Below are 26,065 nucleotides of genomic sequence, written 5' to 3'. Positions count from 1 at the left end.
GCGCATTGTGATTGGCCAACGCGTTGAAAACTCTTGGAGGCGCACTATTGTGAATCGCCCGTATTGGATGACTCGCGGGATCGCATTAAATTTGCATGCTGCGATATCAGACGTTCGTAAATGCCGTGGCTCTGTGCACGTGAATGTGGGTAAGGAATAAAGAACTGACGAAACGGTACCAGTGCAGGATCGGGGGGGGGGGGGGGGCTACCGCTGCCCCCCAACATGTTTTTAATAAAACCAGAAGAGTTCTTATTCATCCAGGAAGGGTCTGGGTAACGGCGTTGCGCCTCCCTTTTTCGTTCAAATTAAATGGGTTAACTTTAAGGCTCCCCGTGCGCTCGGTTGATTATCCCGACTTGTATGTTGCTATTTAATCCGATACTGCAGGCACCATTTTAATTTTTTTTGTCTACGAATTTACTATATATATATATGTACCAGGTTAGGCCCTACCTGTTTTAGATTTGAAACGATTGGGACTGCAATTAAAACCCTCCTATTGCAAACAGACATTCTGTGCAAAGTTGTCCTTTCAGTAGAAAGCAATCAAGTGACCGTTTTCAACAGTCAGGAATTCCGAGCCTGCACAAAGCAAGATTGACTGGATGGGACTGTTGAAGTAACTATGCTTTCACTCCGGGCCAGTGATAAAACAGCTGTGACCACAACGTGTCTGTTTTGTCTGTTGACCCAGTTTGACTTGTCACAGTGCTTGCTCGACATATGATCCGACTGCTGGTGACTAGCCTTTGTTAAAAGTGTAGCGTGGGAAGTGGAAAGGAATTTTTACTGTCCGTGACTGTTCAAATAGCAGGAGGGTTAAATTCATGCCAACAGCCTACGATGTCCCCTCCCCCTAAAAAAAGAAGTGAAACACGAAGAAATCGAGCTTTGCAGTCCACGGAAGGCATATGGCCTTTCAACCTGGAGCAAGTATGGTGCAGGGTTAAAGTAAGCTTTCAATAATAATTGCTTGCTTATTGCGTATTTTGATGACTTGAACACCCCACTTGCGTAGGCTACTTACCTCCACCAATGAGCACATACTGTGACAGATTTTGTCGTCACGTGCATGAAGCATACGGAAAATCAGAAGTCGGTAGGCCGTTGTCATGCCTGTCACGTCCTCGTTTTAAAGGCAAGTCTCATAATAGGAGCAAAGTTTATTGGCAGGGCAACAGTTTTAGTCACCGCGACGTCAAAGGCTGAACGATCGCGCTGTTTACAAATCACGCTTACACCCAACAAAAGTTGCCAACTAAAAATAAAGTATTTTGTGCAAGTGATTCTGTGGGAGTCAAGTGCAGGGGAAACGGAACCTTTTCAAAAGCTTCCTGGATAAGTTGAAAAGGAAAGCCGCCGTTCTGCAGCCATCTGTCTTTGTTAGTACTATAACTCCCTTGTTCGGAAAGGATAGTCAAGGGATTTAACTTCAAAAAGAGTCTACACATAACAATCAAAGCCAACTTGGTCTACACCCACTGTTTACTTTGGATCTTTACACAGTTTTTTTTGGGTAGGATGGTTAAATTGCAATTTTTTTTGGCATCGGGATTTTTTTTGTGAAACTTTGGACACAAAATGGTTGAAGGATTAAGTGTATTTGATTATTTTGCTTCAAATTATGAAGCTATTAGTTTCCATTTTTTAGTTGAGCTCATGTCTGCATGACCAGACATTGTGGGTAACACACAAAGAACAAGATATAAGCCCAGGTTTAAGACTTTAAACCATAAAAGGGGCAAAAAGTACAGATTACCAAAGTAGAACAGATATTATTGACATTATCTTCCATTCAATGTATATATATTTTGTAAATTAACTTTTTTTTCAAAATAAGACTGGGGCATATGCGTTCAAATTTTCAAGTTAACTACAAATAAATATTCTAGGCCCTATCCATTCATACTGCCATTGGGGCATTACTGTAATTCGGCACTGGTCTTGAAATATACCTCTTCTACTAAATGTAGAAGCTACTGGTAGCCTTCTATGTCTGTAAGATTCTAATCCGATTTTTTTGGCCATTAGATTAATAGGCAAGGGTGGATCCAGAATCAATTTTTTTTTTTGGGGGGGGGCAAGGGTCTGCGGTATTTTTGTTTTTGAAAAAGGGAAGGGGATTAGATATATACTATCATGTGCTATTTCCACATTGTAATATTAAAACTAAAAGGTAGGGGTAGCTGATGGCTTGCGGGGGAGATATGCAATGTTTTAATTTATTTCCGAAAAATTTAAGAGAAAAAGGTTGGGGGGGGGGGGGTGTATGGCCCCCGTTGCCCTCCCCCTGGATCCACCAATATCAATATGTCGTCCATTTCTAACTTAAACACAAATACAGAAACATGGGAAGTTGGGGATGACACCTCAATCCTTTAACACAGACCTATGGTTGAGTACGCGGATTTGATATGGCATTCTAGTTTAACAAAAAAGCAAACCGATGATCTTGAAAGGATACAGAAACGAGCTTGTAGGACCATCATGGGGAATCAGTACACTTCACACTTGGATGCGCTCAACCTATGTAACTTGTTAGATACACCATATAGCAGAAGAGTAGGACATTACATAACATTTGCTAATGCTCTTGGCTCTAATTCAAGAACAACTCACTTGCTCCCCCTACGAGGCTAGCAAGTCATGGTAGGAACCTAAGGAACAGTAACCAAATAACTCAACTCCCTATTAGAATCGAGTGCTTCCAACAAAGTCCCATCCCTTACTTCATATTTTTAATGCCGGCTCTGTGTTACTGTGTGCCATTTTTTTCTTGATGCATGTTGTCCCTCCGTTCTTGTATTGTTCATGTTTCCTTGGTTTTGTGGTGTTTGTTAGCGTACAATGTTATTGCCTGCCTTTTTTTACTCAATGTATTTTTTTGGGTATTATGCAATTTTTAATCGGTTTTTAATATTAATTGCTTTCAATGTAGGCCTAATTGTCTTTTGGAATTTGGCTCTCTGGGCCACGATTTGAGGCAAATAAAAGAAATGAAATGAAATGGACTGATCGCAGAATTTCTGTGTTACACTAAAGTGTACAGAGTGGCATTTTAAAATCATATTGCACCACACTCCCAACAATAAATCAACTGATGATTCACTTCAAGTTTAGACCCCGAGGCTATTCTTGTTTAAATGTTGGCTTTCGTTTTCCTTTAGTAGTATTGGAACACACACACACACAACACATCAAGTTTAATTCCAAATAGGCTCAGTGCTGGGATTCGTACTGTGCATTATCACAAATCAAAGTTTCTGTTTGTTGAAAATTGATGTCATATAAATAAAGACATCCCATGGATGGATGACTGCATCTTCCGTCCCTGTATGCACAGCGCCCCCATGCGGATACAGCTGAAATAAAACAATCATATATTTCACTACGTCTTAAAACAAAGCCCACTCCACTTTGTTGGGTGAATGAAAACATTAGCTCAGTGCCACGTATGTGTTCTCTACGCACACTCATACTTAGTGATAGGCCTACACCTGGAAGTACCACGGCGACCGTTTTAGCCGATTTTCGGCTAACTTTGACAGATTTGTTTTGTTAAAAAACGAGTTTGACAGAAAATTTGACAGAACGGATTTTTTTTGGCAGATTTCTGGAGGAATTCTGCAAAAATGGTTATTTGACAGAAAAACATAGCAAATTTGAAAAAAATGGTACATTTGTTTAAAAAAGCTTCAATCTTTTCAAACAAACCCTTGCAGGTTGGAACAGGTTGGCTGGTCTAGGTGCTTAGGTTCACTGGGAAATGGACTTCGTCATGATGCAACCGCATTTTGCCTGAAATTTATGCAATTTCATAACATCTTTATGTGACTGCAGTATAGACTGTTTATAATGTAATTTGAACCTTAATTAAGGCAATATGGCCTACTAGTTACTACAACATATGCATGTGATTTCAAGTGTTATAGTGTATTTAGAGTCATTTCTTGGGAATTTGGCAGATTTTTGATAGATCTGACAGATTTTTGAAGTGCATTTAGCAGAATTTGGTGATGACCTTACGGTCACCCAGCCTAGAACATGGCCAACAACTGGTCTAGCACTATTAAAGTAGCAGCATTTGTGTTTGGTCATTTTTTCTCATCGTTCACAATCGTACAAGCATTTCCTTGCTCTATGACTTATATATCACAACACAGGGGAAACCAGAGATTATCCAGGAATATATTCAGATCAATAGCAGAATGGTAGTGAAAGGTCCTCGGCCACTTTTAAAATACCCAAGACCCAAGTACAAATCCTCCCGCCATGCAGCTAACATTAAATAAGCCGAGGGCGTCGCCAGAAAGAATCCCTCGGAGCCGGTACGTTCGAAGGTCTACGCCTTGTCGCTGCACGAGCCATGCTGGCGCCGAGCACAACGACCTAAAATTTAGTGAACAAAAAGTTTTGGCCTTATCTCCAAAAGCACCGTAAAATACCTCTATTGAAACCACTTGTCACACAGACTGTTGTATGAACCACCCAAATTACCTGATATAGCAGGGGCTGCCTTCAATAAAGTCACAATTTTTCCATAGTTTGGCGAGCGAGACCTTCCTTTTCCACGACAATGCCAACTAACGAAAAGCACATGGCGGATTGGCGGAATGAAAAAAAATGTTGACAACTACCTGCTCGGATGAAAGACGCAACGCCATTGGCCATTGCTGAGAACTTTACATATTATTTGCATATCTCGCTACACTTTTTGCTTATGTCCAACCGCGTACGTCGTTATATCTGTGTAAAAAATGTTGACAACTACATGCTCGGATGAAAGACGCAACGCCATTGGCAATTGCTGAAACTTTACATATTATTTGCATATCTTGCTACACTTTTTGCTTATGTCCAATCGCGTACGTCGTTATATCTTTGTAAAAATTCTCGGGCAGACGATAAAAGAAAGCTGTACCTTCAATGGGAGAAAACAGACATTTTACAATTCGGCTCTTTCAGTGTTTGCTCTGTTATAAGGCACATCATGGGAAAAAAAAGACATTGAAATTCTAATTGACAAAAAGAGGTGTTATAAGATGATGAAATGATATCGTTTTCCCTTTCTGCTTTCAAGAAGTATAAAAATAAAATGAAATTTTGACAATTTTTTCCTACACAAATGACCTAGGCCTTATTTAGATTGATCTGTTAAACAACAGCACTCACCAAATAAAAACTCTTCCAGAATATGGAATTACAAATAAAGGGAAACCTTTTTATTGAGCATTTAATGAGATACAATCCCTTTTGAGATAATACATGATTACTACAAAGCTTGTTATAATGTCTACCCGCATGCTAAACTAGACAGAAAATAATTCTTCAGTAAAAACTCTACTTGCTTTTTTAAAGCTATATGTCCAGTGCTTTGGACCCACAAAGTGAATCTGTGAAAAGCACTTAATTAATGTAGTAACCAAAATCGGTGGGGGCAGGCTGATTAACAATCTACTTCTTTGTGTTGAAAAGTTCTATGTACAATTCCTTCATGAAACCCTGAAACAGTTTTTATTTTAAGCATAATGCACATGGTTAATTTGTGTTCATTGCTAATGTTCAAAATGATGAACTCTAATTTCAAGTTAGACAGATTGCGATGTTACCATACTTGGAAATAGGAATGAGTGCACTTGAAATTTACGACGCTCAAAAAATAAAATGTTCGTTGAATCAGCCAAAATTTACACAACATTGCATCGGAAATAACGTCATGATAAACATTGCAACCCTGTTGTACAGGATAAAAAGAAACCATCTTACATTTTTAAAAATATAAAGCTTGAATTTCTACGGATTAAATGTTTTCAGACCGAACCGAATATACAGATGCTCGTGATCAGAATATAAGCGAGGGCATATTGAACAAGTGCCCTGAAAGTGTCAACAACTTTGATTCACTTGAAAAACAGTTGGAAAACATGCGTCTAGTTCCCTATTGCCCAAGTCTAAGGAGCACTGTGAATTCCGTAATGCTGTCATATGCACCAGCCTACTTGGACTTACAGTATAGATAAAAAACCAATAGATCTGAGACGTAATGGCTTTGTTTACATATGCGCTTTCCTATGGAAGCTAAGTCGGGACGCCAGATAAAGTGGGGACCGTCTACTACATAGGAAAGCGCACATGTAAACAACGCGTGACGTCATTATGTCTCAGGCCTATTAACTACAATCTTTTGCAAATAATGGCGTGGGTTCTCCAAAAAAAAATGAAATTTTAGCATTTAAAGCACTTTAAGTCTTGTCATTTGTACGGGAATAAATACATTTAGCATACAGATATATGCAAGCACCATTCAACCCAGAATATATTCTAATTCTACAAAAGGCCAACAAGAGTTCTAAATCAAACAAAATTCTGTGCTACTGGTATAAAATATACAAACGCCTTTTATTTCACAGTTTAAAGGGACAGTAAGTGTTACATCAAAGGGGGAAAAAAGGATGATTATTCTATGTACTGTAATATTGCTATCACTGTAAATTAAAAATTGTGAAGGGAAAAAGAGACTAAAGTTCCCTCCATTAAATCAACCATCACCATGTCACAATTAAAAACTAGTACAAAATTGAAAAAAACATTGAAAAAAAAAAACACAAATAAAAGAACAAACTAGGTTGGACTATAACCCGAGACTGTTTTCATCTCGAGCTAGTTTGAACCCTGAATTTGCCTGCCATGGCCTGGGATTTCATCCTCAATAGAGGGCGCCTTTTTAGTTCAGTCGGCAGGGCTGTAGTTGCTGTTCATATCTGGTCCAGTGGTCCTGACCAGTTCTGCAAAAAAAGAAGAAGAAATAATGTAAACCAACTTAAACATTTTTAAAAACAATGTGTTTCATATTTTGTTACTCTTCTTCAATTTATATGTTTATTTGTAATTGTAATGTTACTAATGTTTTAAAGATATTGTTTGTCTTTGTTGTAGTTAAATTTTACATTTTAGATGAAATTTTCAATGGTACATTTTCAAATGTCTAATTGTTTGTTTTTTAACTGAAACCTGCCGGTGCTAGATGCATTGTTTTTCTTTTAAATAAACCGGAATTCATACAGACACATTTCATAACATTGATCATGGAATTAAGCTTTGGATTTGTGCCAATTATTTCGTTAGTACAAAAGAATGTGACTTGTTACTTAAGCAATAGTCAAATGAGCGCCCTTTGTTTAGCAATAATCCAGTTCGGTATTCCAACTGCGCATGTGCACATCAAGATTTGACGATTTCTCTTTCGGGATAAAAATGTCATCGGATACGTGCAAAGCATAGCGGTTACCAGCAAAATTAAAGAGACGATCGTGTTCTGAAGTATAACACTTAAAAAAAAAAACAAACGCCAAAAACGTTTGGGCAGCTAAGTGTTTTTAGGTGTCTAGTGTGTCCAAACTTTTGTGCTAACGAAACTTCCATCGTCTATTCGATTGCACAAAAAATTGCACAGAATGCAGATTTGGTTACCACGTCCCCCATAGCCTTGTGTGCATTTAGCTGCCGTGGTTATCCCGAAAGAAATATCTTCGTATCTTGTTGTGCACATGCGCAGTTGGAATACCTAACTGGCTTATTCGTTGCATGCTTACGAAAAGTCTATGCTTAATTAACAATACCATGACACTGTTCTCTGGGTTTATCACACTGTCACAAATGAAAAAAGGGAAGGAAAAAACAAAACAAAACGGAACTTACAAGGTGGCGTGTTTGGCCAGTGCACACGTGTTGACCATGGACATCTTAATCCAGTTGGTCATCAGGACCTCGGCGTCGCCACACCACTGGCACTGACCGGTCCAGCTGAAGGCCATCTGACCGTTGTTGCGGATGACCGTGAAGCCAAAGGCCGGGAAGTTGACGTTCTGGGCAGCGTAGCCAACAACGATAGTCGGGACTGTTTTGAAATGAAAGACACATTTGCATACAATGATCAAGAATCACATTTTAAGTGGGAAAGGTTGTTGAATCTACTGAAGCAGTTGGAATAACTGAAATAATTTTTTTTCTTAATGTTTACTTATTTTAACTTTTACTTTGAATGTCCGATCATATGAAATACACAAAGGGAGTAAATATGTGCTTGGCCGGTTTTGAACAAGTACGTTGAAAACCGGCCATGGGCCTGGTCGCCGCTAATGGCCTGTTTTAGACGTGGGAGGAAAATTCTGTTAGAATGTTCTAACCGATTTTTAAACATTCTTGTTTAAAGCCGGCTAAGCACATATTTATTCCCATTCATAAATACCTTTCAAAAAGTCAAAACAGGTAAAAACTCCCAAATTTCCAATGATTTCGTTCAACAATTTATTCATGTTTTGTGAAACACCCCTTTGGCCATGTCTATGGTATGTGCCTCATGCGCAAAGTGCTAAAAATCTCATTATATGGAAATGGATTGTGTTTAAAACCAGCCAGTGTTTTATCAGCAGTTTAAAACTACCCACGTGACGGGCTCGCGACCAATTAGGAATGGGTAGACTGTTTCAGGTATTTATGAATAATTGATACAATAAATGTTCAGATTGCCCCTGGTATTAGAACAGCAGTGCATTGTAACAGTAATCCTGAATTTGATTAGAAAATAAAGCTGACTCTGCCCTTCCTCTTCCAGAGGGTACATTCCAGCTGTAACTGGTATCCCAAAAGGGATTCCTAAAGTTTTTTCTTTTAACTTTACAAGCTTCAAAGAATTTGAATTGCCTTGTATGTCATCCATCTCAGGGATAAAGAGAAAATTCTCCACAGATTTTTTTCTTTTGAGATATTCTGTAAGTCATTAACGATTCACTCGGTTAGACTTACCCATGTAGCCGCGATCTCTCTCCTCCTTGGACCTGAACTCTCCCAGCAACATGCCGGACGCCGTCTGGGTGAGAGTGATGGTGTCACCGATGTCGTTGTACCAGGTGCCTTGAAGGTCACAGATAGTTACTGCATGGGGAATTGACAAAAAATGGGTTACGTTCACAATATGAAAAAAAGCTTGCATTATTTAACCTGCAAGAACTACTCACAAGTCGTTTATTCTTCAAACACCATTGGCAAAAATTTAAATGGAGACACAATCCTTTTCTCCAATGAAAACAATATTATTATCTAATGGTAGTTAATAATGGGAGTCAGGTTGGCGTAGCGGTACTTCCCTTGCCTTCCACCGCTGTGATCCGGGTTCGAATCCCGCCTGGATTGTGGATTGGGTTTTCAGTCCCTGCCTGATTCAGTGAGTTTTCCCCAGAATATTCTTCTGGGCTTTTCCTCCCACCTCTAAAAAAGGTAACTTCTTCTCATTGTCTCCTCTCTATAGGTTTTTTCAGGCTTGCGAGCTACATTGCCTAGGGCGCTTTTGAGGAATCCTTGGTTTCATTACCAGAAATGAAATAAATAATGTTGCCTGATTTTGGATGTTTTTAGAATTCTTTCGAGTTGCGTAAAGCGGTAGCTAATCTGTGTTGATAATCCATGGCAGTTTGGTGCCTTCTGAGCCCAATTCAAGGCTAGTTTGAGGCCATGTCCGAAACTACTGGCTTATGGCTAGCAGTAATACAGGTGTATATGGGAAGCGGACTTAGCCGTTTAAACAGACAAATATGTAATTACTGGGCCCAATTTCATAGCGCTGCTTAGCAGTTAGCAGAAAAGTTGTGCTTACTATTGTATAAATCACGCTGCTGCTTATTTTATAGTGTGGATGTGCTAACGGTTGCGCGTGATAGATTTCTATTGTTCCGTCATTGATTTAGGCAATTTTTTCCTCTGGGGTTAAGCGTGCTTTTGCCGTGCTTACTGCTTAGGCTGTTAGCATAAAATCGGCTGTTAAGAAGCGCATGGCTCCGCTAACCACAGAATTCTGCACTTACGATCACCATTTTGTGATTACTGCACTAGCAGAAAATTCTGTGCTAACCCTGTAAGCAAAGAATCCTTAGGTGCGAATCCTTAGCCAAAATTCCTCGCTAAACCGTGAAATACGCTGACCGTAAGCACGGAATTTTCTGCTACAGTAAGCAGGGATTTTCCGCTAACGGTAAGCAGAGCCAGGTCTTGGGAAAGTAAGTTGGAAATGGCCCAACTCTTCAGCCGCGCAGTTTATGTACAGGCAGTGACGTACCTGACTCGCAGTTCCGCCCGGTGTAACCCTGGGGGCACTGGCACGTGTAGTCCACGAGACCGTCAATGCACACTCCTCCATTCTGGCAGGGCAAGCTAGCACACTCATTGGTTTCTACAGGGTAAGACAAAAACAAAAGACAAGTAGTAAGCTATTCATATGAACTGTGATGCAGACATTCCTTTGTAGTCATTCCCCTATTGCTAGCGATTTGACTCGTGATTGATTAGCAAGGGTCTAGAAATCTGAAACTATGCATTTTTTTCCTTAGCACGCCTATGTGGGGTGCTGTAGCCCAATTGTTACGGTGTTCGACTCGTGTGCCTTTGTACATGGGTTCGAACCCTGACGGGGACCATGGTGCTTGTGCTCTTGGGCAAGGCACTTAACTACAATTGCCTCTCTCCACCCAGGAGTATCCATGGGTACCTGTGAAGGTAGAGACCAAATTGCACTGATCTCGAGCTGCTGCAGTAAAATTGTCTCATTCCTGATGAACAGGGATAATAATTGTGATGCGCATTCGTTCATATTCATATGGAATTTGCGCAATATAAATGTATAAATTATTTGTATTATTACTCAGTAATATTTTTTCTGCTAAGGTTAGGTTCCGGTTTTTTTTGCTCACCATATTGACAGGTGGTACCAGTGAACCCGGCGGTGCAGAAACAGACATAGTCAGACCCACGGTTCTCACAGCGCCCTCCATTGGCGCAGGGGCTGCTCATACAGGCATCAAGAGCTACAAGAACGAAAAGATACGCAAATCAATGGTAGGGGGTGGGCTAATATATTTGACAAAAAAACTGAACAGAAAATTACTTGGTTGTTTCGTCACAGGTAACGGATGAAAATGTCCTAAGATACCTTTCCACATGGGTCGTTCTGTTAAGGTTGGGTCCAAAGCGGGACATTTTTCCTGTCCCTGTTACCTTGGTACTTTGTAATTTGCCGTTCAAGCATCATTAACAATGACTTCAAACAATTTTGAATTTGTTGGGTAGGTAGTTTGCTATTCATAATCACTCTTGGAGGACGGCTGCATTAAGGAGTGCATCAGAATTATAAAAATAGATGTTGGATGCAACAGGGACGGGCAATAAGGGGACCCCAAATTTATAGAATTACTCACATGCGCTTTTAAGTTCGTTTGTACTTATTGGGTATTTAGGTCCGTTAGAAACTATAGTCCTCAGTAAGCAAAACAGACTTTAACCATGACTGTGGCAAGCTGGCTTTAGACCGTTGTGGTTGCTGTTGTTAAGGGTGTTTGTAACGTAAGCAAGCTTTAAGTTTTTTTCGGCCGAGTGCTCGTGGAGTGTTTTTGGGGTAAGAATGACTTCAGTGAACGAAGGACTGAAGTTTGGGAAAATAAAAGTCACAGCACCTAAAAACAATGATGTTCATGTCTAATTCTACTGAAGCAACTGAAGTAAAAATTGCCTTAGGAATTTTATTTGCCTATTTTCAAAACAAATACTGTTTGCCACGGAGATACAATGCTGATCATTAAAATTGGTTAAAATCTTTGAGTAGAGCACTTTCAGAACCTTAGACTACTCAACAATTATGTCCTAAATTACAAACTCCAAAAACCCACAAAAACAAAAACAAAAGCAATCGTCCCCTACCCCCCTTAAGAAAAATCCAACAATTCCCCTAAATTTAACAAATTTCCAGACTTACAAATTTCACAGTTGATTCCAGCGTAGTTGGTGGGACACTGGCACTCGTACATGTTGACCAAATCCACACACTGTCCACCATTGCGGCAGGGCTGGCTGCTGCATTCGTTGATATCTGCGGAGCAAAAACGTAGATTCAAGGATAAGTGTGGCAGGGAATTATTAACTCCTCCACATTGGAATACGTCTACTCTTTGGTATGATTTCTGTTTGGTCACAGAAACAGTCATTGAATAACCTCCGCCTACCTTTTTGAAAATAGTTTTGCTGCGCAATGCGAAATTATGAAGTTGTGGCGCAAGTGGAGTCACGCAAGTTTGTGAAATCGGCTGCAGGTCATTCTCATTGTGCACAAGTCCATTAAAAAAAAATTGTTTCAAAGTGAAACTGTTCTTACCAACTTCACAATTTACGCCGGTGTATCCTTGCACACAGCGGCACTCGAACCCATTGACACGGTCAATACATCTCCCTCCATTCAAGCACGGTGTACTGGCACACTCATCATTGTCTGCAAAACAAACCAAAAACAGTCAATTTCATGAAAATAAATTAATAGAAAACCCTCTAAACTGTCTTTGAAAAATCAATTTTGATAATTTGATAATAAACGAGTTTGGTATCTCAGTGAAGTAGTCGAGGTCAATGGTCATTCGGGATAAAATCTTTGATGCGACATTACGCGATGTTACGCGAATGCCCGTTCTGCTCGTAATTAATGCGCGAGCATCGTAAGACCATCTCCTTGCGCGTTCATGCGCCTTCCATGAGTGTTTGATTGTCCCGAATGAACCGTGACCCACATCATGATGCAAGTACTTGATGCAAGCATGAATTTTAAAACTTCAACAGGATCGTGTGCACAGGAGCTCATGAAATGTTATGGGAATACAATGAAACACATAATGAATACTTGAAAACTTGATATAATTTTAAATATATGAAATTGTGACCGGCTCCACAAAAAAGGGTATTATGTCGCAAAAAAGTGAAATTGAGTTATATACATAGTTGGAAAGCCCACAATGTAAGCTTTCATTTGGTGTATAATAGAGCTCCATAGCCCCTCCCGTGCTGGAGATATGACATATTTGCATATTAATTACTTCCTTGGAGTTTAAATTACACAACTGAGAAAACAGGCTTTGAAATAGCTGGCTCTGTTGTAGAACAGAACGATGCACACAAAATGGTGGTTTTTTCCTACTTTGTTCAACAATATCAACATTTCTGTGAATGAAACTTGAAACTGTTGGTATTAAAGATGACATTCATGACTAAAAATGAAAATCACATGTTGACAAAATTTTCACTCTCTCAATGCTGAGCGGGCCATTACACAATAATGCTCAGCTCGACTTAATACCCTTTTTTTGTGAAGCCGGTCACAATTGGTCTTATTAAATATATGAAATTGGTCTTATTATCCTGCATCTCCTTCCTTGAAGTGGCAAAAATACATTTTTTTTTTTTGCAGATGGTGTCTGTCACCTTTTAAAGAGAGCATAAAATTACGAAGAAACAAAAATGAAAGCTTACTGAATTGACAGGCTGGTCCGTTCCATCCTGCAGCACATGTACAGAAGTACCCGTTAATCAAGTCATTACAGTTGCCATTGTTACGGCAGGGATTGCTGGCACACTCGTTGACATCTGTGAAGAGATACAGAGGATTGTCAAAGTTAAAAACAAACTTAGCCAAAAAATTAACGACCCTAAAGGCATATAGGACCATTTGCATTTATCCAAACAGTAACCTGGCAAATTATTATCAAAAAAGCTTACTTGGATTAAAGATCGTACTGGTACTAAATACCACATGAAATTATTCCGTCTGGCTTGCTGTCATTTAGAGGACATCAAGAAATGTAGGTGATTTCCAATGATCAGTCGATTGACTGATGAAAAGATTGTGCATGGTTTTTCACTGTTTTCTGAAGCAGTGTAACATCCGATGAACTGAAACTTCAACATATTAGGGTTTAAACATTCTTCTGTGGATCATGAGTGGTGTTATTATTGGAAACAAACAAAACGCTTGAAAAGCAAAACGATCCTAAATGCCTTTAAAATCGACAGTTTGATAGTTTGGGCAGTTGGTAAGATGGTTGTCGAAAATTTGCGACTGATCTTCGTTAAAGTCCTATTCCTACCAAACTGGACAAAGTTATTTATCTATTATTTTACTAATTAGATAATTCAAGAAACTATCAAACAAAAACATTAAAAACACATCAAACATTAAATTGTACCATATGCAGGCCTGAGGGATTGCCTAAAAAGCTATTTAGAAAGCTTGTCGAGACGTTCTCCAACTACAACAGTACAATTTGATTAGACACAGAAAAAAAAGGACGCCAAACAGACAGACAGGCACAAGCACACAAAAAATAACAAACAAGCAAAACAAACAAATCCCAAACTAAATAAAAGACAAACAAGATTTAATATGCTCTGCCTGCTTTCAGACGCCTGTCTTATCAAAGATCCAGCTTTGCCTTGGGGGGAGGGGGGCGTAGCTGGCTGTCAAAGGGAGGGGGGATAAAGAAGGCATGTGCTACTTTTTCTAAATGATCTTTCAATTTTTTTTTTTGGGGGGGGGGGAGGTTAACACCCCCTAGATCCGCCACTACAAACTGAACTTTTTTACTTCACTATGCGGGAGTGTGTGGCCTAGTGGTTAGGGTTCGTGACTCATGATCAGAGGGTCCGGGGTTCGAATCCAGCCGCTGGTCATATATTGTGTCCTTGGGCAAGCCACTTCACCCAACTTGCCGCTCTTCACCCAGGAGTATAAATGGGCACGGGCATTAGCCGGGCAGTAACCTGCGATGGACTGGCATCCCATCCAGGGGGAGTAGAAATATTCTCAGTCGTTTCATGCTACTGAAACCGGAGATAAACGCCGGCCTGATGAGCCATATTGGCTCGGGACAGACTTTACTTTTTACTTATGTGGATCTTCAAATCTTATCGGAATAAACCTTACTTCTCCTGACTACACTGAAAGAATAAGCTTCTCCTAACTACATTTAAAGAACAAGCCAATTACGCCCTCTGACAACTCACTGATTTCGCAGTGGGTGCCTTCAAAGCCCGCCACGCAGTCACAGACGTAGGAGTTGACGGAGTCTCGACACGTTCCCAAGTTCTGGCAAGGATTGCTCTGGCATTCATTCACATCTGTGGTTGGAAAACAACAGAAATATCAAACTGATGAGGCCCAAAACAAGAGTTGTGTGTTTGTGGTAGCGCCCTAAAACTCAGACAGGTAGTTTAGGGAAATCACTTTGTTTTGTAACTTTTTGATGTTCGGCTCTGGCCATTATCCGGGACCACGCCCCTAAGCCAGGTTTAAACTGGACTTGTTTTAAAAACCGGCCAAGCACATATTTGTTCCCTTCATAACACACTAAAAACTCTCATTGGGAAATCTTTTTTCATTTTCGAAATATACTTATTTAAAAGTTGTGGCCAAATGTAGCAATAAAAAGTTTGAATTGGGCAATTTGACGTAAAAAAAAATCAAGGTAGATCGTGTTACCGCAAACACAACAATGTATATTTTTATTTTGCCTAAACATTATCAAACGAAAAATTGTGGTTGGAATTGTCATTCGTGAGCTTAAAGATGGGGATAAAGTGAAGAAACAGGTGAAATAAACAAATGGAAGAATATGGTGAGTGAGCAAAACTATTAACTTTTTAAATGGGTTGAAAATATGTTATGAAACCAAATTTTTCACAAATGGGACAGTGGTGTGTGTGAATCCTCGTTACGTCTTCCCTAACTCTGGTTCTGACTATATTTCTCTTTAAAACCACAAAACGGGAATTGTCAACAAGAATAAAAAAAGACATGGAACAAAATGAGAAAAATTTAAATTCTGAAAGAAGAAAAGTAGACGCCAAGCAACACATATGCCATCCTTTCTCTGACTTTGTGGCGCTTAAGAAAACTGAAACACACAACGATAATTGTAAACGAAGAATCAGCTTACTTCACTATTCCAGGCAGATTGTAAAATAGATACATGGTAAAAGGATTCGTTTCCATTTCATAAGGACCTGACCTAAGGATCGCGATGTCGCTTGGTCTTACCGACTTGACAGTTGATTCCTTCGAATCCCGTGGGGCAGATGCAGGAGTAAGCGTTGACTTCGTCGCTACAGCGGCCACCGTTCTGACAGGGCTGGCTGGCACACTCATTAATGTCTGAGTGAAGGGGGAAAAAAAACACGTCGTTTTGAGATTCTGTGAAGAATTTCTGAGCTAGCGCTGTGAGCACAGAAAGCTTATCATACGCACAGAGTTCCTTGGTCAGAAAAGCCATTAAATACTGCCGTTTCCAAATTACCCGGCTGCGGCTTCATATTAAACATGCGCCTATGGATGTGGCTGAATCCACTTCCCATAGACACATGTTGGTGTGTCCATAGCCATAGGCATAACCATAGGCATAGCCATAGACATAGCCCTAGCCACGGGCATAGCCATAGCCATAGCCATAGCCCTAGCGACAGGCATAGCCATAGCCATAGCCATAGGCATAGCCATAGGCATAGCCATAGTTATAGCCAAGTAATTCAGTCATGGTCTATTTCTAATGGCTCCAAACAATATTATAATAGGCATTTTCTGCCGGCTGAACCACCCTTGACTGGTCGGACTTACTGATTTCGCAGTTGTCGCCGGTGAATCCTGGGACGCACTGGCAGGTATATGAGTTGATCCCGTCAGTACAGGCCCCTCCAAAGCGACACGGATTCACAGCGCACTCATCAATATCTGTGCAGATGAAAGAAAAAGAGCAAAGTCAGCTTTAACATGGATGACAATTTATATGTTATATATTATGATGTGTAAATCTTCTTGAGCTTATGATCCACTTGAAGAAACAATTGCTTACCAACTTGAACATTTTTTTCAAACTGACATCCTTTGAAAACCATTCCCTCAGCTCCAAGAAGCGTATTTGTTAATTTACCACCATTTTTATTTTCTCTTTGTGGTCGAAACTGTACGAGTGCTTCAGAACATTAACAAGATACATATTTTATGCCCATTTGCATTTCCATATTGCTTTTAATGGGGGCCTTTGAATATTTAACAATGGAAAACGGGGAAATGTTTGTTTTTTTCTAACGATTCCTGTGGCAATCTGAAAGAAATAAGCAGCTCTGCAAAATTTTGATTAAAAAACTTCAAATTGTTATGAACACACTATCCAATATCTAGGCAGTTCCAGTGTTATGAAAAGAAGTGTAATGTCCGTGACAGAGCCAATTAACCATATCACATTAACAATTCAGAGAAATGATCCAAAACTCGTAGTCTGTAATCTCCTTGACCATTACTAGATGATGGATGTATATGATTCGAAAAACACATTGTCAGGTTTATTCACTGAGCTCTTCACAGCTCTGTCACGAACATTACATACCGCCTGAATTGCCCATTTTTTAAAACTTGGAAAAAAAAATACGTTTTAACATTTTTTTTGTATGGAATTAATGCATGGGTTTCCTTTAATCTTAAATCACCAACCTAATCATCAAGACCCCCACAAATTAAATAAATAAACAATTGTAAAACTTGACAAAGTTGGCCTCCACTCACCTATCTCGCAGTTGACGCCGGTGTAGCCAGGGTTACAGACACACATGTAACCACCGATCTCATCGATACATGCACCGTTGACACATGGTCCACTAGAGCACTCGTTGTTGTCTGCAACAAGAAAAACACCCCCATTCATTATGAAAATTCATACAGTCAGTATTTCCAAAAAAGCATCCAAAAGAAACAGGGGTGTGAGTGACCACTGATAAAAATAGCTGAAAACAGCTGAAAAAGGTGTAAAAATGCTTGAACTTTGGAAATCTCTTATACTTTTGTACACAGCAAGAGCGGGAAAAAAGCTGAAATCCAAAACAAAAAAAGCTGAAGTCAGCTTTAAAGCTGAGATTTCACACCCCTGAGAAAATGATTTCCGACAAGCATATGGGACTGGAAATAATTATAGTTTTTCAGAATTTGTCGATTTGAAAGAACACACACACTGAAATTTGTATCCTTGTGGAGTCATTTCTTTGTTCTCGTGTACTAAAGTTTTCGAGTTTGAAAGTGTACTATTTTAACCGGAATTAATTTCCTTGGCTGAAATTCAGACTTAATATCCCTTACATAAAATATTTCAATTTGCGACCGATCAACACACCTTGGAAATTCCTAGTTTTGGAGTAAATTCTATATATCTATTTCGTGATAACCTTGTGGAGACGTATTCACCTATAGAAATTGCTCTGTGGAGACGTATACAATCTTTTGTTCCCTATTGTGCACATGTCTCCAGAGGGTACCGTGTACCAGATCTTGTTACACTTGAAGAGTTAACTTTTTGAATCCTGCTCTCTTCTGGATGCCTCATGTCAGTTTTGATCAGTTTTATATTGTTAAACACAATCTGAGAATTCAATAAAGCAAAATATGAAGTTTAGAAACAGTTGTTATACTGTTTTTATTCTTTAAAGTTTCGTCATCATGCAAACATTTCCCTTTTTTCTAATAGGTTTATCACTTTTTGGAAAGAATGACTTCACTTTCACTTAAAAAATCTATTGAAAATTTACCATGTTTTTATAGGGAACCCTCCACCCAGTTTTGTTTTAGCCCAATTTCTGGACACTGTTGTTTGACTTGCAGACTTCATTTCATACGACTAAATTTGTTTAGAAGGTTTCCAACACATTTTATTAGGGCTGGATAGCTCTGTTGGTAGAGCACCGGAACGGCAATCCGGAGGTTGCAGGTTCAAACCCTGCTCCAGTCAATTGTCCAACTTTGTTTTTTTTTTTTATCAAGGTTGAAGTACCAATATTTTGAAGTTTGTCCACAAAGAGGAATGGCAACAGTGCATGAGGAAAAAATGAGGGAAAAATTCTAAGAGCTCTATCCACGTTAGGGATCTTTGCTATACTTACTTATCTCGCAGTTGGTTCCTGTGAATCCGTCCTGGCAGTTACATCGGTAGCTGTTGACTTGATCCTCACACACACCGCCGTTCTGACAAGGCATGGAGGCACACTCATCCACATCTGAAGTACAAAGAATTAACAAATTTAAGTCGTGATGTGAGTTGGACAAGAGAATTTACAACAGGCTCAAGCGATAATACTAATGAAATTTTGCTGTCTTCAACCGGTTGCTCTAATTGCACAATTGTATACGTCAACGAGGGACCCAAAGTGCCATATTGTCTTCTCATAGGTGGTCTTACTTCCCTACTTAATAAACTGATATTTAGAATGAAAGCAAACATAGAGGATCGGTGTGGGGGTAATCACCGAGGAAATTTTGTACTTGACTTGTATCGCAAACTGCTGAGCAATTTCAAGTGTTTACTTTAGAACATTTCACAGATTTTCATACCTGAGCTGCTTTAGCTTCACAAAATTTTACAAAAAAAAAAGCAGTGTAAATTTGTTTGTAAAACAAATTGCTCATTGAATCCTGTCTAGTTTATTTATGGAGCATGGATATGTTCAAATTAAAAGGGGGGAATGTGGCTTTTGATTTTTTTGTTTTAAACTTAATTTCTTACCGGTTTGGCAGCGAGATCCAACATATCCGTCGCGACAGTTGCAGGTGTAGGAATTGACTCCATCGAGACAAACACCGCCGTTGTAGCACGGACTGCTTGTGCACTCATCGATATCTAGGGGTAAAAACAATGAATAAGAAAATTGGTGTAATTTGTGAAATGATGAGGTTCAATGGTGACATGCGCGACGGTACATGGGTTTGACCCAGACACGGTGCTTGTGTTCTTGGGCAAGACACTTTACTACAATTGCCTCTCTCCACCCAGGAGTATAAATGGGTGCCTGTGAAGGTAGAGACCAGATTGCGCTGATCTCGAGCTGCTGCAGAAAAATTGTCTCATTCCTGATGAACAGGGGTAACATTGTAAAGCGCTTTGAAACATACATACTGAAATTTATATCCTTGTGGAGACATTTCTTTGTTCTCGTGTAGTAAAGTTTCTGAGTTTGAAAGTGTAGTTTCAAAATGCTCTTATTTTAACCAGAATTAATTTCCTGGGCTGACAATCGGACTTCATATCCCTTTTCTGAAACTCTTCCATTTGCGATGGATCAACCCACCATGGAAATTCCTATTTTTTGAGTAAAATCCATATATTTATTTCATGAAAACCTTGTGGAGACGTATTCATCTACAGAAATTGCCCTGTGGAGACGTATACAATCTTTTGTTCCCTATTGTGTGCATGTCTCCAGAGGGCACGGTGTATCAAATCCTCAGGTCTACAAGCGTTATTTCGGCACCACATTAGTATTACATGTATTATTATTGCATATGGTCCATTTCAAATCTTTATTTGGTAAATATTTACCAGTTATTCACAACAATTTTTAAGTATTTCCTGTAACCATTTCCACCTTCTTAAATCTTGAAACCAAAGCAATTCCAAAACTTGTGTTAATTTGAGAGGAGAGAACTTACTGATTTCGCAGTTGGTGCCATCATAACCCGGCGCACAGCGGCACTCATACCGGTTGACCAGGTCCACGCAGTCGCCGAAGTTCAAGCAAGGCGTGGACGCACATTCGTTGATATCTGCAAAACAATTACAAAAAAAAAATTACTAAATAAATAAAAGAATCATCACATTGTTATTATTTTTGTGGAATGCTGAGGACAAATAATTTAACGTAAATATCCACTATTGAAGTAGATCTGACCACAAGTTGGCTTGGACTCCGTGTGTTAGCTCTGCAGTAAAAAACAGAAACTAGATGGACGCTTGAATGCCACTGCCAAACTACGCACGTGTTAAGGTTCATTCCCTAAATAGGTAGATGCTACACATTCTACAGCTTCCTGAATATATAAATAATAATTTATTCATTTACAAAGCGCAAGTTCTATTAGAATGCGCTGAACATTAAAGCTATAAGCTTTCCGAATAATTTCACAGGGAGTTTATTGCTATTAGCTTTTTGGACAGCTGCAAATGATCTACTCTACCTTTATATTGCTTGTAATCTTTCAGAATGTTTAACAACTGCACTTACCCGTGTCACAGTTATCTCCGCTGAAGCCTGGTGCACACCGGCAACTGTATCCATTGACACCATCGCTGCAGGTTGCGCCATTCCTACATGGGTTGCTGCGACACTCATCCCTGTCTAGAAAAAAAAATCACGGAATGAAATTATTTCGACATCAGTAACAAACATTTGTCAGGGAATCAGGGTTGGGGTTTTTAAGGGGTGGGTCCTTGGTACAAGTACAAATCGATTAGATTTTGGAAGTGATCCGGTTCTGTGTGTGGATGCAGGATTTTTGTAAAGAATTTTTCACCCACATTTCATCGGATCACTCTGTGCAAAGGTTCATGTGCGTGGCACTGACCTGGTGACCCTGTATGCCTTGTAACCCACCTAATCTAACCACACAGGTCAATGGACTATACCATTTTATACAACGGGGGAGTGGAAAAGTAGACCAACACAGGCATAAACATACAAAGTATTGTGAGTTTAAAGATGTTTTAAATGTGCCACATAATATGGAAGTCCAATGGATATGCAAGGCTGTATGGGTGTACTAACAATACGGCAAGGAATTGTTCAGCCTTGGTGGAGGTGTGCGCTCTCTGAGTGCTTTCTAGTTACACATGAAAAGGTCCACTTTTTGGTGAAAAGGTCCACTTTATGGTGGAAAGGTTAACTTTATAGTGGAAAGGTCAACTTTATAGTGAAAAGGTCCAATTTGTGGTAACAGGCCCACTTTGTGGAAAAAAGGTCCACCCAGGGGTGTGATTGGACAAAAATGAAAAATCCACGAACTTCGGTTGACATGTAATATACATGTACATGTACATGTACATGTATTATTGTACATGTACTTGTATAGATGTACATGTATACATATGCATGCACGTATGTCCATATATAGGCCTAGGGCATGTACATTTTATGTACTGTATCTGTAATTTCTGTAATGTTAGCAAATTTTGTTGCTTCAGTAAAGAAAACAAATGGGGGAAAAATTAAGAAAAAACGTCTGGTCATTAAATTAATATAATCCATATGTGATTGATTCATAAAGGCTTTTTCTGTGTGTGATGTTATTACTTTTGCATGTTGCAGAGAGAAACGATTCACACAAAACAATATGAACGGTGCTGAAAAAAGTTTAATCTTACTTTAAACTCCAGTCCCAGCCCCAGGCTTCCAAAACATTTTTGAAATTTTGTGTTGGTGGTGGCTATTTTTCAAAGCACTACTGCAGCTCAAACTGATTTCCATCCACAGTGACGTTTTATTACCAGTTCTTCCAGCCATACTCTTGAATTCCTTGACAAAATCGCGGCAATATTGACACCAATGTGTTTGCGAATTGCTAGCACACGATCGTCACTGCACACTACATGCACAATACACACACACCCAGACTTGTTTCACATACCTAGTGTGGACTTTCCTTTCTTTTCGTGTAGTTAAGGAACACCAGTGGAAAAACTCATTTTTCTCAAACTGTGAAAACTCTTACAACCCAATTTTTTTTCAATGATTCCCTTTAGTGTTTCTCTTCATTCTGCTACAGATAAACCTAACCCAAAAATGCCTCTAAACCTGTTTTCCAGAAATGGGGAAACACTGTGTGGACGTGGGCAAGTCCACACTTCGTCGCTGCTACCTACATTATGTGGACGTCTTTTGTTCGGAAGTCCACACTGCGTATGTAAGACAAGCTCACCCACACACGCGATATACAAACACGAGGTGCTGCAAACCCATTGAAAATTATTTTTAGTCTGGTCCTCAAGTACTCCACTGCGCATACTGCATTAATGTCTATTAGGTTTTTGACCGCACTGCATTAGACTTGTCACCAGTCCATCCATTATCGTAAATTAGAGCCTATATTTCGCCAGAAGTTTTTGGGCGATATTATTACGGAAACAGAAAACGTTAAAAAACCGGAATCCGCAAAACAATTCCGCAGACGTTAGATAAAAATCCGGAAATCCGGAAAAATCCGGAAAAATCACACCCCTGTCCACCTTATGGTGAAAAGGTCAACTTTGTGGTGAATAGGTCCACTTTATGGTGAAAAGGTCCACTTTGTGGTGAATAGGTCCACTTTATGATGAAAAGGTCCACTTTGTGGTGAATAGGTCCACTTTATGATGAAAAGGTCCACTTTATGGTGAAAAGTTCCGCTTTATGGTGAAAAGGTCCACTTCATGGTAACAACGACCCTCCCCTTCCACCAGGCTGGCTATGGGGTAAGATTTTTTGGTTTTTGTTGGGACAAGAAAGCAAGACCACAATTTTGTTAATAAAAACTTACTGGTTTCACAGTAGATTCCGAAGAATCCGACTGGGCAGGCGCACGAGAATGCATTCACCTGATCGCTACAGATACCGCCGTTCTGGCAGGGCCCACTGGCACATTCATTGACATCTGTAACGAAGACAAAGAAGGGAAAACAAAGACTGTTTTAATCAAAGTAAAACACTGTGACATTTTTCACTTTTTTTCTTGTTAATTTTTTCTTTTTTAAAATAAATGAAAGTGCCACCACCTGACGACCATTAGTAGCAGTAATCAGGAATGGAACTGTCAAGTGACCACAAAAAGGAAGAAATTCCAATCGTTACAAACAAAGTGTTTTACATTTTTAATGACATATGTCTGAAGTGAAACAAAGAGGAAATGTTGCATGCTCAAGTAATACTTTCTGCTGCTTTAAGCTGTTTTTACAACCCCCACAAATTGTGGGCCACTTTTTCTTTTATCAATTTTGTCCATCCATCCATGTTGTCCCCCCCCCACACGTAAAACATGGATACACTACTGAATTAAGCATGTCTTGTTGGCATTGCAACCAACTTCCAGTACTTGTATTCTGGAACTATTGATAAGATGGAATTTGCGTTGGGGTGGTGTAAATGCAATGTTAGGTTTTGCCTTTCACCGACGTACGTATAAACACTGTATACTCCATGTGTTACCCACCGAGTGAAAGTGAGAAAAAAATCACTCGGGTGGGACTCGAACCCATGACCTCCTGCTTTCTAGTGCAGGCGTCTCACCAATTGACCACCAAGCTTGCGGGATCAGTTGGCTGGTTCGAATCTGATGTAGCAGTGGGTTCCGTGACTCACCGGTTTGACACCTTTCACCAACGTATCCCGGTACGCAGTCACAGGAGTAGCTGTTGACGCCATCGATACATCGTCCCGCATTCTCACATGGGTTACTGGAACACTCTTGGATGTCTGTGAAAAAAAAACAAAGAAAAATTCAATCTCTTTGTTCAACTCTAAAACGAGAATGAACATTAGACTGCTTCACAATATAAGTTTTCTTCTTTTAGGGTTCCCACAGAAAACTTGAAATGAAATTCCAGGACTTTTGCCATGATTTTCCCAGGACAAAATCAGGGCTTTCCATGACCATTTCCTATGCTGTTTTTGGCATCTTGGGAGTCTAATGCTGAGACAAGGGACGCCACGACCTTTCAGTCCTCCAGTTTGACGTAAGACCACTGATTCACAATATGAGTTTTCTTTTTAGGGTTCCCACAGAAAACTTGAAATGAAATTCCAGGACTTTTGCCATGATTTTTCCAGGACATAATCAGGGATTTCCATGACCATTTCCTATGTTGTTTTGGCATCTTGGGAGTCTAATACTGACACAAGGGACGCCACGCCCTTTCAGCCTTCCAGTTTGACATAAGAGCACTGAGCACCGAGAAAATCATCGAATCTTGTGATACACATGCCCAGTTGGAATACCGAGTTGGCTTACTGGACCAACGCAGTAATACACAGAGACACACACAAATGAACCAACAAACAGAACGTACTGGCTTCGCATAAGGTTCCCGTGTACCCAGCCTGACAGGTGCAGGTGAATCCGTTGATGCCGTCTGAACACTGGCCGAAGATACAGGGCTGGCTAGCGCACTCTTGGATATCTGTGAAAGGCAAACAAATAGAGGAATGAAAATGAAGCAAATCCGGGACTTTCTAATCTAAGTGAAAGAGTAAAAACAAATGCAAGAAAAGGTACTTTTTTGTAATAATCATTCAATAACCTTTTTTAACTTTAAAGATTTTGCATTTTGCATGCTGGCACATTTTTTAAACCAACTTCAATGATTGTTTTCTTTTAAATGAAAGAATTTCTGGAGGAATAATTTCACAGGGTATTTGGTACCATCCTTATCATCACTTCGAGCAAGGTTTTGGGGTAATTTCAAATGATCTTACGGGCTTTAAGCACATTCTTCAAAGCCAAGCTTGTCTTAAAATACTACATTTCGTCGTGCGCCCGGCAGAAGGGCATATGCGCGTATGCCCTAATATGCAATAGCGCGTAATCACCAAAATGTTCCCAGCAAAAGAGCATACGCAGAAAACTGCCTCTATTTTAATGAAATTTTTCGTCAGAAATTACTACAGTTTGTTCCAAAACTCATGAGTGATAAATACGACAAATTTCAAAATCGTGCAATTCATATTACGCGTGGGAGAACAATAGAACCTTTCAATGAAGGTGATTTTTGCGTCAGAATGCTCATACGCCCTTCTGCCGGGCTCTCGACGATTTGTAGGATCTGATTCATTTTTTTTTGTCTGGAGGACTTACTGTTTTCACAGTTGGTGCCTGTATATCCCGCTACGCACTGGCAGACGTATCGGTTGATCTGGTCGACGCAGTTACCGCCGTTCTGACAAGGTGAACTGACGCACTCGTTGATATCTGATGACAAAAATGTCAAATATTTTATTAGCAAAATTCTTCCTTCTTGCTTTTTGTTTTGGACTGACATCACCATGTATCATCACGCTGGGAAAAGAACACGGTGTTTTCATTTTCTACATATTTAAATTTTTTTTTTTATTTTTTTTTAATAACAGCCATTTTAACTCACCTTTTAAAAGCATTCTGTGACAAAATGAATACAAATTCTCAATCTGAACTTCAATGTGCTATTTGGAGCAACCCAAACAACTATATCAAGTTGAAAAACAGCTCGTGGCATCCGTGTTGACAAAATGTCTTGATCTCTTATATGTGAGGCGTTCGGGCAAATTGAGACAGAACTGGGCACAGGCCAAATTGGAGAAAAATGCAAAAAAACTGAATAGTGAACTTTTTCTGATTTTCAGATTTATTGATATTTGTAATCTTTGATTACGTCTAATGCACTTA

General features: G+C 39.6%; 1 protein-coding gene across 1 annotated transcript in view; it reads right to left on the bottom strand.

Annotated features, from left to right (window-relative positions):
* Positions 1-5,200: 5,200 nt before the first annotated feature.
* The window catches only part of LOC119737346 (fibrillin-2-like), a 106,310-nt gene continuing 85,445 nt past the window's right edge, over positions 5,201-26,065 (bottom strand). The window contains exons 46-65 of the mRNA XM_038211637.1: positions 25,499-25,612; positions 24,714-24,824; positions 24,007-24,120; positions 23,189-23,302; positions 20,902-21,015; positions 20,330-20,443; positions 19,407-19,520; positions 18,787-18,900; positions 17,423-17,533; positions 16,478-16,591; positions 15,905-16,018; positions 14,872-14,985; positions 13,342-13,455; positions 12,200-12,313; positions 11,804-11,917; positions 10,746-10,859; positions 10,115-10,228; positions 8,809-8,937; positions 7,702-7,900; positions 5,201-6,788 (exon numbers count right to left, since the gene is read on the bottom strand). Of these exons, the coding sequence (XP_038067565.1) occupies positions 6,728-6,788; positions 7,702-7,900; positions 8,809-8,937; positions 10,115-10,228; positions 10,746-10,859; positions 11,804-11,917; positions 12,200-12,313; positions 13,342-13,455; positions 14,872-14,985; positions 15,905-16,018; positions 16,478-16,591; positions 17,423-17,533; positions 18,787-18,900; positions 19,407-19,520; positions 20,330-20,443; positions 20,902-21,015; positions 23,189-23,302; positions 24,007-24,120; positions 24,714-24,824; positions 25,499-25,612 (2,321 nt within the window). The 3' untranslated portion in view covers positions 5,201-6,727. The remainder of the gene's footprint in view (positions 6,789-7,701; positions 7,901-8,808; positions 8,938-10,114; positions 10,229-10,745; positions 10,860-11,803; positions 11,918-12,199; positions 12,314-13,341; positions 13,456-14,871; positions 14,986-15,904; positions 16,019-16,477; positions 16,592-17,422; positions 17,534-18,786; positions 18,901-19,406; positions 19,521-20,329; positions 20,444-20,901; positions 21,016-23,188; positions 23,303-24,006; positions 24,121-24,713; positions 24,825-25,498; positions 25,613-26,065) is intronic.

The sequence above is a fragment of the Patiria miniata genome, unplaced genomic scaffold (genome assembly GCF_015706575.1).
Source record: "Patiria miniata isolate m_02_andy unplaced genomic scaffold, ASM1570657v1 HiC_scaffold_3, whole genome shotgun sequence".
NCBI lineage: Eukaryota > Metazoa > Echinodermata > Asteroidea > Valvatida > Asterinidae > Patiria > Patiria miniata.
The sequence above is the reverse complement of the archived record's forward strand: the minus strand, read 5'-3'. Positions and strand labels throughout refer to the sequence as shown.